Source organism: Schistocerca serialis, chromosome 5, assembly GCF_023864345.2.
Source record: "Schistocerca serialis cubense isolate TAMUIC-IGC-003099 chromosome 5, iqSchSeri2.2, whole genome shotgun sequence".
NCBI lineage: Eukaryota > Metazoa > Arthropoda > Insecta > Orthoptera > Acrididae > Schistocerca > Schistocerca serialis.
The window spans coordinates 21,518,720-21,535,585 of NC_064642.1; the positions used below are offsets into that span (position 1 = coordinate 21,518,720).

The window sequence follows — 16,866 nt, forward strand, 5'->3', positions numbered from 1 at the left end:
TGAAATGAAATGTCGTGTGGCTAGGGCCTCCCGTCGGGTAGACCGTTCGCCTGGTGCAGGTCTTTCGATTTGACGCCACTTCGGCGACCTGCACGTCGTTGGGGATGAAATGATGATGATTGGGACAACACAACACCCAGTCCCTGAGCGGAGAAAATCTCCGACCCAGCCGGGAATCGAACCCGGGCCCTAACTGACAGTGAGATTTAAAACCCTATTCTTCCTCATCTGATGTTGATAGGATGTAAAAATAGCAAAAGAGGAATGAATATCGGAGATACACGAATCTGTGGTAGCCTGTGTGACTGTGGGAAAGACAGACGACGCATTTAAGTAATTCGAAAAAACTTTTGGAGAAAAGAGAGAATGGCTGCAGAAAGGAAATAGCTTGAAGGTAATTTTGTGGAAAGTGAAGAGGAAGTATATGAAGGAGATTTGGGAGATACGAAAATGTGAGGAGAATTCGACAGAGAAACTAAATTGAAATAATTCACCTGCAGCAGACTACACTCACCTGGAATTACTAAGATCCTTGGAAGAACATAGCACGAAAAAACTAGCTCTCTCCTGGGATGTAATAAACTCGTATGTGAGACAGGCGAAATACCCACAGGCAGCGAGAGGAATGTAGTAATTGGAATTCCAGCGAAGGAAATGCTGGGAGGTATCAATATGAGGCTATTCATTTCAGTTCAGTTCAGTAAGTCACTAACAAGAAGGAAAAGACTAGTAGAAGCGGGCTTTAGAGGAGGTCATTTTGGATTCCGCAACAATGTTGCATTTCTCGAGTCATTACAGACCTTACGACTCAGCTTAGTAGGTAGACTAAACAAAGGTAAACTTACGCTGTTGACATTTGTAGAATTAAAGAAAGGTATCGAAAATGTTGATCGGAATGCAGTCTTTCGAATTCTGGAGGTAGCAGGAATAAAATGCAGGGAGCGAGTTGATATTCACAACTCGTACAGGAACCAGAACACAGTTATAAGAGTCGAAGTATAGGAGAAAGATGCCGTGTCTGGGAAGGGAGTGAGACACAACTGTAGCTTATCCCTGATATTATACAGTCTGTAGTAGTAATAGAAACGTATGAGAAATTGATGGAGAATAAATAAAAACTTTTTGGAATACTTATCGTAGTTTCAGCTTACTTGAGGAGCTTTTATCAAAGTGGGCCATGAACTACTGTAGAAACGTGGACTACATCGAAAAGAAGCCATCATATCTACATAGCCTCCATACCAAACACTGTATTCGTTTTAGTGTTGAAGCTCCTTTTCAAGATTTTTTTCTCTAATTCGTTGAACTGATCAGGAAGATGTACGTTGTGAATTTCGTGCTTGAGAGAGTTCCAAACATTTTTTGATTAGATAAACTTCTAGAGATATCAAGTCAATATTTACAAGGAAGTGAATCGGCTTTGAGCTGGGACTTCCTGGCGAGAAATTAGCAAACTAACGATAGGCTTCCACACTTAGGCTACTTGACGGAAAAAACGCGTCTTTATGATCAGTGGCATCTCATTATGTACGTTTCCCGTCGTGTGCAACATACAATAAATTTATTTATTGTGCTTCTGCTACAACCAATCCTTGTGGGAATTTCACTGCAACATCACAAATACGTCACGACATACATCACAATGAGCTGTGCAAATTAAGAACTTGACTGCATCGTACTTTGTGGGCTGTGTGCAATGACGCCCATCAGCTTTTGTGTTGCTACTTGTGTTTTCACAGCCCAATTTTTAAGTATTACTAGTATGGCTTTACTAAGATCTTGGAAGAACATAGCACGAAAAAACTAGCTCTCTCCTCTTCACAATATATACAAATGACCTAGTAGATAGTGTCGGAAGTTCCATGCGGCTTTTCAGGGATGATGCTGTAGTATACAGAGAAGTTGCAGCATTAGAAAATTGTAGCGAAATGCAGGAAGATCTGCAGCGGATAGGCACTTGGTGCAGGGAGTGGCAACTGTCCCTTAACATAGACAAATGTAATGTATTGCGAATACATAGAAATAAGGATCCTTTATTGTATGATTATATGATAGCGGAACAAACACTGGTAGCAGTTCCTTCTGTAAAATATCTGGGAGTATGCGTGCGGAACGATTTGAAGTGGAATGATCATATAAAATTAATTGTTGGTAAGGCGGGTACCAGGTTGAGATTCATTGGGAGAGTGCTTAGAAAATGTAGTCCATCAACAAAGGAGGTGGCTTACAAAACTCTCGTTCGACCTATACTTGAGTATTGCTCATCAGTGTGGGATCCGTACCAGATCGGTTTGACGGAGGAGATAGAGAAGATCCAAAGAAGAGCGGCGCGTTTCGTCACAGGGTTATCTGGTAACCGTGATAGCGTTACGGAGATGTTTAATAAACTCAAGTGACAGACTCTGCAAGAGAGGCGCTCTGCATCGCGGTGTAGATTGCTCGCCAGGTTTCGAGAGGGTGCGTTTCTGGATGAGGTATCGAATATATTGCTTCCCCCTACTTATACCTCCCGAGGAGATCACCAATGTAAAATTAGAGAGATTAGAGCGCGCACGGAGGCTTTCAGACAGCCGTTCTTCCCGCGAACCATACGCGACTGGAACAGGAAAGGGAGGTAATGACAGTGGCACGTAAACTGCCCTCCGCCACACACCTTTGGGTGGCTTGCGGAGTATAAATGCAGATGTAGATGTAGATGTAGAAGTACCAGTAATGAGGTGATGATGCGTCAAACGTTTCACAAAGACCACGTGAAATATGAGATCAAACGAAGATCACAGTAACAGATTTATAAACATCAAACAGTAGGGCGGCCTCAAAGTTCCACTGCGTGCTGTATGTAGTGATCAAAACTGTCTCATCAGAAAGGATATCTTCATACTTGTATCATCTGGAACCCGTCTAGGACGGGTGAAGTACACCAAGTAAGTGAAACTGTAGGAATGACTTAGTTTTCTGGGTACATGTAAAAGTTACGTTATATTTTAGAAAAATGATTTACGGGAATTGTGACACCAAGGTGAGTTGTAGAAAACTTAATTTCACGACTGTGGCAAGTGTTTGAAGAAAATCTGGGAAAGATCTTCCATGAGCAACTGCAGACAGATTCTTAACTCTTCGTCATGAGCAGGCTCCCAGACTGCGGACTATCAAACCATTAATACCGTAAGCTCAGCGGGCGTAAACAACATGCTGTTGTGACTACACGGAGTTGGGTTGTCGAAACACGTCGACAGGCACCTCCAACGGTTGTCCCAGAGCTGGACAAGCTCGAGAATCGATGCCAAGGTCCGATTAGCCATGTCATTTAACTAATGGCAAACAGGTGTGATGTACCGTTCATTCGTAGTGGTGATCATAATGGACAGCGCTGACGCCTACTTTGTTGCGGATGAATTTCACTAATACAAAAATTATGATAGTGTTCTGATGTCTTGATCCACCTCTGTAGGTGAGCGGTCAATCTGGCTAATTAATTGCCTTGTTTTGGATCCTATCCCAGTACTCTTGACTCCCGAAAATTCATTTCGAACCTAGACGAGTGGGAAATAGTGGCCAGTCCCGATTTCAGTTGATAAGAGCTGATGCTACGGTTCGAGGGTGGCGCAGAGCCCACGAAGCCAAAGACCCAAGTCATCAAATGGTTCAAATGGCTCTGAGCAGTATGGGACTTAACATCTATGGTCATCAGTCCCCTAGAACTTAGAACTACTTAAACCTAACTAACCTAAGGACATCACACACATCCATGCCCGAGGCAGGATTCGAACCTGCGAGCGTAGCAGTCGCGCGGCTCCGGACTGAGCGCCTAGAACCGCTAGACCACCGCGGCCGGCCCCAAGTCATCAACAATGCACTGTGCAAGCTAGAGGTGTCTGCTTAATGGTGTTGGCTGTGTTTGCGTGGAATGTACTGGGTCCTCTGGTCAAACTGTGACGATCATTTACTGGAAATTGTTATTTTCAGGTACTTGGAGACTATTTGCAACCATTCAGCTATGAATGCGCTATGTCACCGGGCGACCGTTGTTCACTATTGGTTTGAAGGACGTTGTGGACAATTCGAGCGAATGATTGGGCCAAATAGATCAGCTGATATGAATCCCGTCAGAAATTTATGGGACATAGTCTAGAGGTCAATTTGGCACCAGCAACACGTTAGCAATTGTGGACGTCTATATAGGCAGCATGGGTCAGTATCTCTGCAGGGGACTTCCCACGACTTGTTGAGTCCCTGCCACGTGGAGTTGCTGGACTACGCCGCGCAAAAGGAGGTCCGACGCGATATCGAGGGGTATTGCATGGCTTTCGTCGCCTCAGTGTATGATAACAGAGTAGGCCAGTGGAGCGATGTAGAACACTGCCCCCTGTCAGCCGGAGTAGGATCGACAACCCCGGCCACTGCACGCGTGGCGAGGTACGTCATCTGGTGACGCCTCCTGTTCAACGTTTTTCACACACTTTTGGAGTATTTTTCGGCATTAACGACCCCATCTGTCTTATATCAAACTACTCGGCGTCATCTAAGTCACTTCGGGCGTTTTTAAACGCGAATAAGAATCAAAGTCTCGAATACTTTGAGAGGTGGTATGACTCATAGAAACAAAAAAAAGGCAAATATACATGGGTCCGGAAAGCCATAATTTTTGAGATAAACACGTCTTTACAGGAAGGGCTGCACAATGATTGGTTGCAGATATTGGCACCTGATATAAAAACTTTGAGGTTTGCCGATAACATTGTAATTCTGTCAGAGACAGCAAAGGACTTAGAAGAGCGGCCGAACGCAATGCACAGTGACTTCAAAGGAGGATATAAGATGAAAATCAACAAAAGTAAAACGAGGGTGATAGAATGTAGTCGAATTAAATCGGGTGATGCTGAGGGAATTAGATTAGGAAATGAGACACTTAAAGCAGTAAATGAGTTTTGCTATTTGGGAGGCAAAATAACTGATGATGGTCGAAGTAGAGAGGATATAAAATGTAGACTGGCAATGGCAAGGAAAGCGTTCCTGACGAAAAGAAATTTGTTAACATCGAGTATACGTTTAAGTGTCAGGAAGGCGTTTCTGAAAGTATTTGTGTGGAATGTGGTCATGTATGGAAGTGAAACGCGGACGATAAATGGTTTGGACAAGAAGAGAATAGAAGCTTTTGAAATGTGATGCTACAGAAGAATGATGAAGATTATATGGGTATATCACATAACTAATGAGAATGCATTAAACAGAATTGGGGAGAAGAGAAATTTGTGGCAAAACTTGACTAGAAGAAGGGATCGGTTGGTAGGACATGTTCTGGGGCATCAAGGAATCACCAATTTAGTATTGGAGGGCATCGTGGAGGGTAAAAATCGTAGAGGGAGACCAAGCGACGAATAAACTAAGCAGATTCAGAAGTATATAGGTTGCAGTAGGTACTGGGAGATGAAGAAGCTCCCACAGGATAGAGTAGCATGGAGAGCTGCATCAAACCAGTCTCTGGACCGAAGAGAAAAACAACAGCAACAACAACACACATTTCTGAACTGCTGGATTGGTCGGGTTCCACAACTTGTCCTGCTCGTGTGCTAAACCTCAATCTCCTAGAGGTATGGTTGTGGCGACACTTGAAGGAATTGGTCTACGCCACACCAACCAGCGATGTACGGACGCCACAGGGTCCCGTCTTCAGTGCGTGCCAGCAGATACAACAGCGATGTAAACTCGTGATGTAAACTCGTGATGACCGCAGAAAGCATTCACTTCTGGACCCATGTTTGTTGGCCGTATCTCAGTAAGTATACATTTCCGGACTCATGTTAATGGACTTACTTTTCTTGTTCCTATGAATACTACCACATCTCAAAGTATTCGACACTTTTTTGTGAACAGCCTGTATACAAGGCGTAGCGGCTGTAGGGGCACATATTTTTGCATTTGGCTGTTTAATACGTACAAACATCAGTGTGTTACTCTTTTCTCTGCATCGAGCAGTCTTCCCACAAACACACCGTTGAAACCTGATGACTTCTGCAGGTCTTAACTACACCTGTCAGTACAGACTGACCGTTTTTCGTCTACACATCCACACTTCAGCACCTGACCTCTTGTCCAGGGGAAATAAACATTAACAGCTTGTAATAGCTATAATTATTAGTCTGCAAATGTCGTAAATACGAGTAGTATTGTAACGTTGTTCAGGGTGGGACAAATAAAAGTCGCCCCGAGAACAAAGTTCCAGGCTACACAGCAGATGACAGGAAATACAGTACTAACCTGAGTAGAGCAGCTGTTGAAAGTGACCGCAACTCATCTTTTGTTACATTTGAGGCCTGGTCAGCAAGTTGCTGTAGGCAGATCGGAGCCGGACTGCTGGAACTGCTGCAGTCTCATTCGAATTTTTCAGCTGCAGTTCTTGAACACTATGATCGTTGTTGGGATACACCTTACACCTGAGGGCTCACCTCACAGAGTAATCGCACACTGGCAGACCAGGTGACACGGGTGTCCAGCTGGGGCCGTGACCAGACTGACCTTTCCCAGTAACTCTGCCAGGCGTGAAGACTGCGTAACGTTCGACTGGCTGTACGAGCAGTCGCTCCATCCTGTTGGAAGTAACTGCCCGTCTTTTTCTTCTTCGTTAATGCTGCCACAAATCGATGTCCAATAGTATCTACTCGTCCAGGCCACTTTTATTTGCCCCACCCTGTACATATAGTCCAGTTACATAAAGGTGACCACCGAATATGTTCTACATCAAGGTACAATAACCACTCACGGAAGGTGGCAGGGCTAGTGGTGGAGGCTATATAAAGCGTGTCGGGGCGACACAGGAAACAGTGTAGCTGTAGTGTTGTAACTGAATTACTTATCTGATGTCCAAAAGCGCATGATCATAGGCTTTTGGGCAAAGGTGGAAACATGTTCGAGATGGGTAAGGTTGTAAACAGAATGAGCTTTTCACTCTGCAGCGGAGTGTGAGCTGATATGAAACTTCCTGGCAGATTAAAACTGTGTATCGGACCGCGACTCGAACTCGGGACCTTTGCCTTTCGCGGGCAAGTGCTCTACCATCTGAGCTAGCCAAGCACGACCCACGCCCCCATCCTCACAGCATTATTTCTGCCAGTACCTCGTCTCCTACCTTCCAAGCTTTACAGAAGCTCTCCTACGGACCTTGCAGATCTAGCACTCTTGAAAGAAGGGATATTACGGAGACATGGCTTAGCCACAGCCTGGGGGATGTTTCCAGAATGAGATTTTCACTCTGCAGCGGAGTGTGCGCTGATATGAAACTTGGGTAGTTCCATTGGTAGAGCACTTGCCCGCGAAAGGCAAAGGTCCCGAGTTCGAGTCTCGGTCCGACACACAGTTTTAATCCGCCAGGAAGTTTCAGTTTGTAAACAGTTTGCTTGCAGCTCTGCTTAAAGCATATTGTGCATGGCAAAATGAGGCTATCCAAAACGGGCTCTGATGCAGCTGTGGTGTACTATGGGACATAGATCACAGGAGTGGACGACAGTTGCGGTGCTGTGTACGACGGGATAGTCGTGCAACTGTTGAGCAACAGACCGCCCAGATGAACCAAGAGGCTACGAACAGTGTCTCCTCAACGAACATTCAGTGGGCGTCCGCACCTGGCACCTGGTTCATGCTCCCATGCTGACGACTGTTCATTAGCGACGGAGGCTGGAATTTGCTCGCCAGTACTGCAACTGTACGTCCACTGATTGGCGTCAGGTAGTCTTTACAGATGAATCACGTTTTATCCTCCATCGAACACATGCCTGTTAGCTGGTGAAACGCCTGAAAGCGAACACCCTGCCACAATTACGTTCTGGGAGCGTTTTCGTGGCATTCCCCTGATGATCGCGTAATTCTGGAACGCGCAGTGCATCAACACAAGTATACATCTTTCCCTGGGGGTCAAATCCACCCTTACATACATTTGGTTTTCCTCAGCATGATGGCATCTATCAGCAGGACTACGCAACTTGTCATACAGCTTGCAATGTACGTGCAAGGTTCGAAGAGTACCAGGATGGCTTTACTACCCTGCCCACCAGACTGCCCGGATTTAAACCCACTCGAAGATCTGTGGAACGACCCCGATCGGGTAGCGATTGACACTACAAAAGGTGGCTATCCAGACTTGTGACAGGTGATCACATTAATATGACTGGGCAATGTATACCTTTTATCATTCACTCCGTCTTCAGGCCACGAGTGGCCTACCTGGATCATCCGACCGCCGTGTCATCCTCAGACGAGGATGTGGATAGGAAGGGCGTGGGGTCAGCACACCACTCTCCTGGTCGTTATGATGGTATTCTTAACCGAAGCCGCTACTATTCGGTCGAGTAGCTCCTCAATTGGCATCACGAGGCTGACTGCACCCCGAAAAATGGCAGCAGCGCATGGCGGCCTGGATGATCAACCTTCCAAGTGCCGGCCACGCCCACCATCACTTAACTTCGGTGATCTCACGGGAACCTTTTATCATTCAGGTAGAAAAAAATAATGTAAAAAAAAAATATAGTTATTTAGGCATGGCGAAGCAGCGAGTTGTAAGGCAAAAGAGCTAAGTAATCAGCAGGGCAACAGGTAGCGCGCAAAGAATCTCACAGAAGCAGGCCCGCACAGTGGCTGGAGTGTGACGTAGCTCGACTACGCCCAGTCTGCGACTGCGCTTACCGTTGACACGCGCCGGCGTCGCGGCCACCAGCAGCAGCACGGTGACCACCAGTAGAGAGGCCATGGCGCTCCGGCCCTCCTGCGACCTGGCTGCCGAGAATGTCGGTACGAGTAACCCTGCAACACAGGCGACAGAATTTGGATCCACCGTTGCCGACTGTGTCAACTACGGTATAATTACATTGCCTCACCAGATTGTTTTTCAGAAATACATTTTCGACGAGGATATCACCGTCGTCAAACTAAGTTTAAAGTACTTTATTCTGTTTTGAACCTCAATAATTACATACGCACAATTTGGTAAACAGTTTACACCAAGCAAATCTTATCGTTGGAATATACGTGATGAATTACTTAATACCTAACAACTATAATATTTCGTACCAATTCCAGATATAGTAGCTATGTCTTAGGCGAATGACAATACCCAAAAGGGGGTAGTTTTCTAAATCCTTGATACTCGTAATATTTTTGTTAACTCAGGCTTTCGTGAGTAGGGTTATTTTTAATGAAGCGACACACATCTTGAAACAGCATTCAATAGGTAGCGATAAAAGGATACAGTTCCAAAACGATCTCCAACAGTACACCGAAACTAGATGTGAAAATGGTCAGTATGTATACTACAGGTAAGATCAAAGTCTCTTAGCACTAAGTAAATTAACATTAATTTCGCTAGTAAAAGTAGCTCAACATAGCTGTAACTGCGCTACGCCGGCAAATTTGGACCTCATACATCCACAATTTTTGGCTTTTTATTCGAAACGTTATATTTTGATCTCAGATATACATAATTTCACTGTACTCGTCTGTTCACGAGCGAGTAAACACTCAAAGGATAATTCGATATTCCTGCAGGAAGAAAGGTTGTGAGTTTATATTGGCGGCGTTAAAAAAAACCTCATGTTCCCCTCTCCAAGCTGGACCTAAATGACAATGTAACCATCATTTACGTGCGCGAAAGGGGTATAAAACTTGAAATATTTGACCAGAGATATTGTCTTCAAAATACGTACGTTCATAAAAAAGGAAATGAAAATAAAGTGTAAAATGTAGTCAAGCAAATCCGCAACGTACAAAATTGAGGACATTATTTCCATTACACTGCAATGAACTTGGCACATCAAGTTATGTCGCAAGCCTATGTTTGCATGACCTCCTCGTCTAAACAGCATGTTAAACCGTTACAAAAGCATTGTTCATATAAGATGCTGTTGCGATGACACACTTACCATGTATGTTTTTGCAGAGCCTGCAGCTGTGTCATTCACAATTTAAAAAATACGACATAGCAACGGTCACGTTTTATGCATATAAAACACAATAGAAGGAAAATCGACAATTTAGACAGTAGTGTTATGATGCAATTTATAAGGGACAACTCGAATTAATAATAAAATCCACGGAAAAGCGAACACCTCTGAAGGTATGTGCACTCTGTGAGAAGACGTTCAAATGGTTCAAATGGCTCTGAGCACTATGGGACTTAACATCTGTGGTCATCAGTCCCCCAGAACGTAGAACTACTTAAACCTAACTAACCTAAGGACATCACACACATCCATGCCCGAGGCAGGATTCGAACCTGCGACCGTAGCAGTCGCGCGGTGAGAAGACGTATTGTCGTAATACCTTTCTACCATACTTTCATTTCACATAAAGAAAGAGTGGGATTAATCTTTAGCATGTATGTAGATTCCTGCACAATGAAGGAGACGTAGTACCTGTAAGCAGACAGACGAAGAAATATTATTTTCTAACATTACCATATAAAAACACAAGATACATATTTTCCGATTGTCCGCTTGCAGTAGTACCACAAAAAGATGGCTGCAGGGCAAGAAAGGAAGAAAACACACACGCAAACATCACAAAAAAACCACTTTAAATATATCCAGTCGATAATGAGAACGAATACTCGAAACGAGTTGTGTCTGAAAAAGAGTACCTGAAGCAGTGTTTTATTATGTAGATCATGGAGACATTTTGCTATGAAGAATATGTATCCATACGGCTATGGATCACTGATGAGACACTGGTTCAATTACGACCATGAAGAATCTACGAGTATCAACGCAGAGAAAGTTAAGGTGGAGAAATCACAAAGCTATGGGCTAGACAGAAGACTTACTGGAAGAGTCACGTGGAACAGCAATTTGCCTACGAAGGACACAGCTGGCAGGCCAATTATCCGACCAGTTATTGACAACAGTTCGTTGATCCGAGATTTACGGAAGAGGTAGAGACGCTTCAAAGAAGACTTCCGTCATTCACCACTGCCATATCTACTCTGTGTGAGAGTGTCACAGATATGTTCAACAAACCTCTATGAGACATGGAGGACAGACGCATTGTTCATGGTCAAGCGTCTCGCCCTCAAACTTTGGACAACCCATGTTCCTGTACGAGTAAGAGATGAAAGTAAAGGGTCAACGTGCATAACCTGTGCCCGGGCTGCTGGCCTGACGATAGCTGGAGTACAGTCTTTCTGCACCATGGCACTAAGAGGGGAAGGATGGTGAGTTCGAAGACCCGACGGCATTTTGCCCAGCGGGTGATCCACAGTTCTCATTTGATACCAGACTGATTGGATCAAGGGATATCCACGAGAGACTGCAAAGAGGAAACATTCTAGGTGTGTCAGGAATTGAACTCAGGGCGTCGATGGCCAGAGTCTAGCGCTCTACCCGCTAGACCATCGGAGCCACTTGTAACAACAACAACGTTATACTATTGTACATATAATAATTTTTTCTTCTGATTTTCGATAAATTAGTGTAAGCAATGTTCTGATTTCATTTCTTTTTTTTCTTTTCATGTCATTATGTTGAAGGAACTGTAAACAAATTTCGATATGAATATTAATATTTATGTCAAATTGCAAGCAATATTATAACAAAATTGAAATGTAAGAAACGTTGAAACTATTGTAAGATGTCAAAGTTGTAATCGTGCACCTGGTCCATACGTAGGCAATGTATTAGGATATGTGGAGTGCAAAACCTTTGGTGAATACCCTGTCTGTAGGGGAGCGGTAAAAGGTGGATGGCAGGCGAGCGCGGGAAAATGCACACGGGCGCTGCACGGCATAACGAGCTCAGCAGTAGTCGGAGTTGGGCTTTGATCTGAGCAACACGTTCTGGATCGAGGAGGCTCTCCTGGAAGACGTGATTTCATTGAGCCTCGGATGTGCCGTTTCCGACGACTATACAGCACGGCAAAATTCTATAGGCACTAAATGGAAAAATATTGCGACGCTATGAAGAAGTAAAGTGCCGATACATCAAGAGCCATAGCTGTGATTGTATGTGTGCTCTGCGCCTCGCCATCTCGCCGCCCGCCAACCGCCGTATCGATACGAACAGGTTGAAATTTTAGTACTGTATTCGTGTGGACCAGTGTTACTTTTGTTCCTGACTGTTCAATAACAACTTAACTTTTACCAGAACTGTCCTATCATTTAATTATCCCCATCACTAACCTAGACAGGGTCCTTTTCCACATGTTGTGCAATCCGAGTGTCCCGAGATGAAGATTTAGAGTTTATGTTAATAGTAATTACCGGCAGACCTATCTATGTTAGAATGATGTTTAAAGAACTTTGTTGTTAATGAAATAATAAACGAACAATATAGGTCTGACAAAGTTGGAAGATAATTTTGAAAGTGGTTTAGTAATGAAGATTAATTAATTTGAGACAAAAGTAATGGTAGTTAAATGAGCAAGAAATAAGACAAAAAGAGTAGTAAATCATATATTGGAAATCTTGAGTGCTTAATGATTTAAATAACCAAAATTTCAGTACAGTGATCATAACAGTTTCAGGCCCCCCCCCCCACCCTTTTCTTTTCTATTCATTTAAATTCTGAAGTGTAATGAACTGATTTGACCAGCAAAGTTGAAGTCAATATAAAATCAAAATTTATTAGTGTTTTACCTTTTTCAAAATTGACATTGTATGTGTGTTTCGAAAGTGCTGTTTCTAGGGTAACCTATGCCCGATTTTAATCAGATCAATAGACAGTACGAAGTTTGTAGTAAACATTATAGTGTATTGTTGTGTATTTATGGCTTGTTCATATTAGTACAGAAAGTGAAATTATTAGTTCAGTAGATTTTCTGGTTCTAAAATTTACCATATTATGCAGTGTTATTACGTGTTTTTTGCATACACGTACTTCAACTTGTACAGGGAAGAAACTCAGTTAATGCCTAATTAGGCTGGTGACCGTATTATTAATAATTTGGTAGCATCTGCTGTGTTGTTTCTTGTCCGTCCTAACGTGTGGTTGCACTCCGGAATTGCTTGACGTATCATTGTTATTACTGAGTGGGTGAAAGTCTGATTTTGCCTCCATTCAGGAACACGCGGTCAAAATCTATACAAAAATCCTTTCTCATAAGGTGAAGCCCGTCAACTTACCATAGTACAGGCTTTAAAGAGTATCGTGTGCTCTAGCGCAGCGTTACACACTCCAATGCGAGTACCAGGAAAATATTACTCGTATTTCTACAACACACGTCTCGGGTAATGACCTCAACGCTAAATCAGAAAAATTCGAGACATGGGGAATATCCTACCACCGATCCACTTTCACGCGTAACTACTGGTGAACGCAACTCAAAGTGGAAAATGATTCTCACACATCACGGTTCAAATGGTTCAAATGGCTCTGAGCACTATGGGACTTAACATCTGAGGTCATCAGTCCCCTAGAACTTAGAACTACTTAAACCTAACTAACCTAAGGACATCACACACACCCATGCCCGAGGCAGGATTGGAACATGCGACCGTAGCGGTCTTGCGGTTCCAGACTCAAACGCCTAGAGCCGCTCGGCCACAACGGACGGCCTCACACATCTTGTATGGAGGCTTCCGCAGAAGATGTATATTGAAACCTTACAACTTGAAGCAACTGGCAGAAACGCCAGTGATTCACATGCTGCTGCGAACAGCAAATAATTCCGCGGTTAACGGGTTCTTCTCAGATAGATATGCATCTCGAACGGTTCTAGGCGCTTCCGTCTGGAACCGCGCGACCGCTACGGTCGCAGGGTCGAATCCTGCCTCGGCCATGGATGTGTGTGATGTCCTTAGGTTAGTTAGGTTTAAGTAGTTCTACGTTCTAGGGGATTGATGACCTCAGATGTTAAGTCCCATAGTGCTCAGAGCCATTTGAAACAAGCCAGTGTGACCTATAAACGTCAAGGCTGCACGACTGTGGAGATGGACATTCCACACATGTCTCGTGCTGAAGATTTGATCGCTATCGAGGTGAAGAGTTCACGTGTATTTCCCACCATTTTCACTAGTATCTTTCTTTTTGGCAGTATAGTTTCACCGTACAGTTTCACAGTCGCATACCACAGTCTACCGTGGTTTCAGGGGAATTACACTGCCTGACAAAAAGACTGAAGCACCGAGAAGTCGGGGAGGAAGTTAAATGAAACTTAACGGGTTGAGATAGTATGTCATGTTATTCACAGTGACTACTTTGCACTAGTCAGTGTGACTTTGTGCCTGGTCTGGCGTGAAGGAATGCAATGACTGAAAAACGGTATCGTATCCAATCCTGAGATATGCCGGCCCACAACTGTTGTAACTGGTGCTTCATATCCCGGATACTGGTACTGCGACGTAGTTGCCGTCCAAGTCGGTTCCACACATGTTCCAGCGGGCACCACCTGGGGATTTTGCTGGGCGCGGGAGCACCTCAAAATCACTCAGACAGTTCATACAGACACGCCCTTTCTGTTGACGGGCGTCGTCCTATTGATAAATAGCATCACGATACTGTCGCATGAGAGGTAACAGATGATGACGCGGTATGTCCATGACGTACCGCTGTAGCGTCAGAGTTCCCTCAATCCCTACTAGCCGTCACCTGAAGTCATATCCGGTGGCTCCCCCCACCGTGACGTCAGCAGTAACACCACTGTACCGCTCCAAAACACTGGAAGAACTGGACCTCTTTCCACATTTCTGCCGTACTCAACGACAGTGGGTTTCGGGGTAGTCCGCAACCGCGTTTCTTTGCTGCACAAAGTGCGACGCCATTCGTCAGCATTGCACGCTTCCCGGTCACGTCTGTGTTGTGAGGTTAACGACAGCCTACACATGGGGCGGCCTGTACATTGTGACATACAAATACATCTCAGGTCTGTATATCACAAGTTTCGACCAGCCAGCCAAATGGCGACCCACAGTGAGGTCCCTTTCAAACTGTGTCAGGTGCTGATAACGCTGTCTCATACTTGTACCCGGCATCTTCACGTTCTTCGCAAGAATCACTGAACATCTGTCGCTGTTGACGTCGATAATGTACCCTACACAGCACAAAACACTAACAACGCTATCGCAGTCTGGTGGCCATTCTACTTGTCACACAGAAATGATCACTTACATACCTGCCGACAATGTATATATGAAAGGAATTACGTCGACATCCGACCATATTTTACGTGCTACATTTTTTCGTCAGGCAATGTATTTTTCAGCTTTATTTTTCATAATCAGATTTTTGAAGGTGGTCACTCTTTGCAAGTACGCACTTCAACAAATGTTTGTAATATCATAGAGTTTATAATAATACACCCATATTAGTTTGCACAGTACATTATTAACAAAATAAGCATAATTCTTCCAGAAAACAACAACGATTTTGGTCAGTTACAAGAAATCGTTGCAAACCAAAGCAGGCTCTCGCCTAGGTGTGTATATTGAAAACATAAACAGCGAAAATGTTTATATCCTGACGAGGGTTATCAGTCTGCAGAAGTGACTATGTCTTCCTCACACACGGTTGAGTTATTGCCCCCCCCCTCCCCCCCCCGAGCCATGCTCTGGATGAGACTTTGATAGTCTTGAGGTATGAGGTCCCACTCCTCAATGGCAGCTTCCTTGAGATCCTGAAGATTGACAAGTGGATTCGGACACTGTGCAGTGGCCACCTTCAACAGGACCCATGCACGCTCAACTGCATCTTTGTCTGGGGACTGTCCTGGCAATGCATTCGGTTGCTGTCACATCTTTGAAGATACCGAGACACTGCTAGAGTACTGTGCCATCTAGTATTTTCATCTACTAGGATGAAGTTCTCACGACTTCACGCCTGTTGGGCCACTTGGAGGTATTGGGGACCAGCCAAATTGCCGTAGATGGGAATCAGAGGGGTCTGTCGTCCCATCATTATTGCTGCCCAGAACATTACACTTCCACCTGCGAACGAATGGACTTCCTGAATATATCGGTATTCCTGATGTCGTCTAGCGCTTCTCCAAACCCTCAGACGTCTAGTGTGTCACAAACCAATCCTGGTCTCTTCAGCAAACATAACTCCTTTCTGCAATGGTCGAATGTGTACGTCCAAGAGCCCAGGTCCTTCGATTACGTCGGTTCCGTTAGTTCAGTGCAAAACTTCTCATTGGTCTTCTGGAACAAAGACCACCCTGGTGCAATACTGTATGCACCGTCTGGTTTGAGATACGAATCCTTGTCGCCCGAGAGAACTCATTTCCAATTTTTCTGGCAGTTGATATTGGGCGCCTGCGAGCCGACAGTTGGAGGAAACCATCCGTCATTGGTGCTGTCATACGTGCACGAGCACTCCGGGCTTATCGTTCACATTTCCTGTCTCTTTGTAGTTTTTCCACATCTTAGACACACCACTGTAAATGACGTGTAATCGATCGATAACATCTCGCTGTGTATGTCCTGCTGAAAGTAAAGACACTACCCTGACTCTATGAAAGAGTTGTACGATTTTACGTTGCATGTTACTGCAGTGCTGAACACAAACTGAATGAATCTATTGTTGATACTGTAATGCTCGCGGCATGTTTACATGACTGGGAAACGATCACAAAGCATGCCATTAGTAAACATGGTCCAGTGTATCGGCTCTAACTGGATAATGCATGAAGTGCACATGTTAATGGGACCTCTAGTATCATAGACTACATTTTACGATAGTTTTCAAACTATTGTTGGGGAGTGTATTTCTTAGGCGCCATACGAGGCCAAACTTGAAGGTGAGGAGTATTTCCGTACCGACTCTGGACTTCTCTCACAGAGTGCCGCTGTATTTTCCTCTTCCCAGTGCTCCGAACACTTCACTTGTACAGCTGTGAACGGCAGCGCAGCAACCGTGTTTCGTGACCGTAGCAGGGCTGAATCGCACACACCAG

At 44.4% G+C, this 16,866-nt stretch overlaps 1 protein-coding gene across 1 annotated transcript in view; it reads right to left on the minus strand.

Moving 5' to 3' along the window:
* LOC126481715 (uncharacterized) overlaps nt 1–16,866 on the minus strand; it is a 175,974-nt gene that overhangs the window by 19,350 nt on the left and 139,758 nt on the right. The window contains exon 2 of the mRNA XM_050105665.1: nt 8,677–8,793. Within this exon, the coding sequence (XP_049961622.1) occupies nt 8,677–8,793 (117 nt within the window). The remainder of the gene's footprint in view (nt 1–8,676; nt 8,794–16,866) is intronic.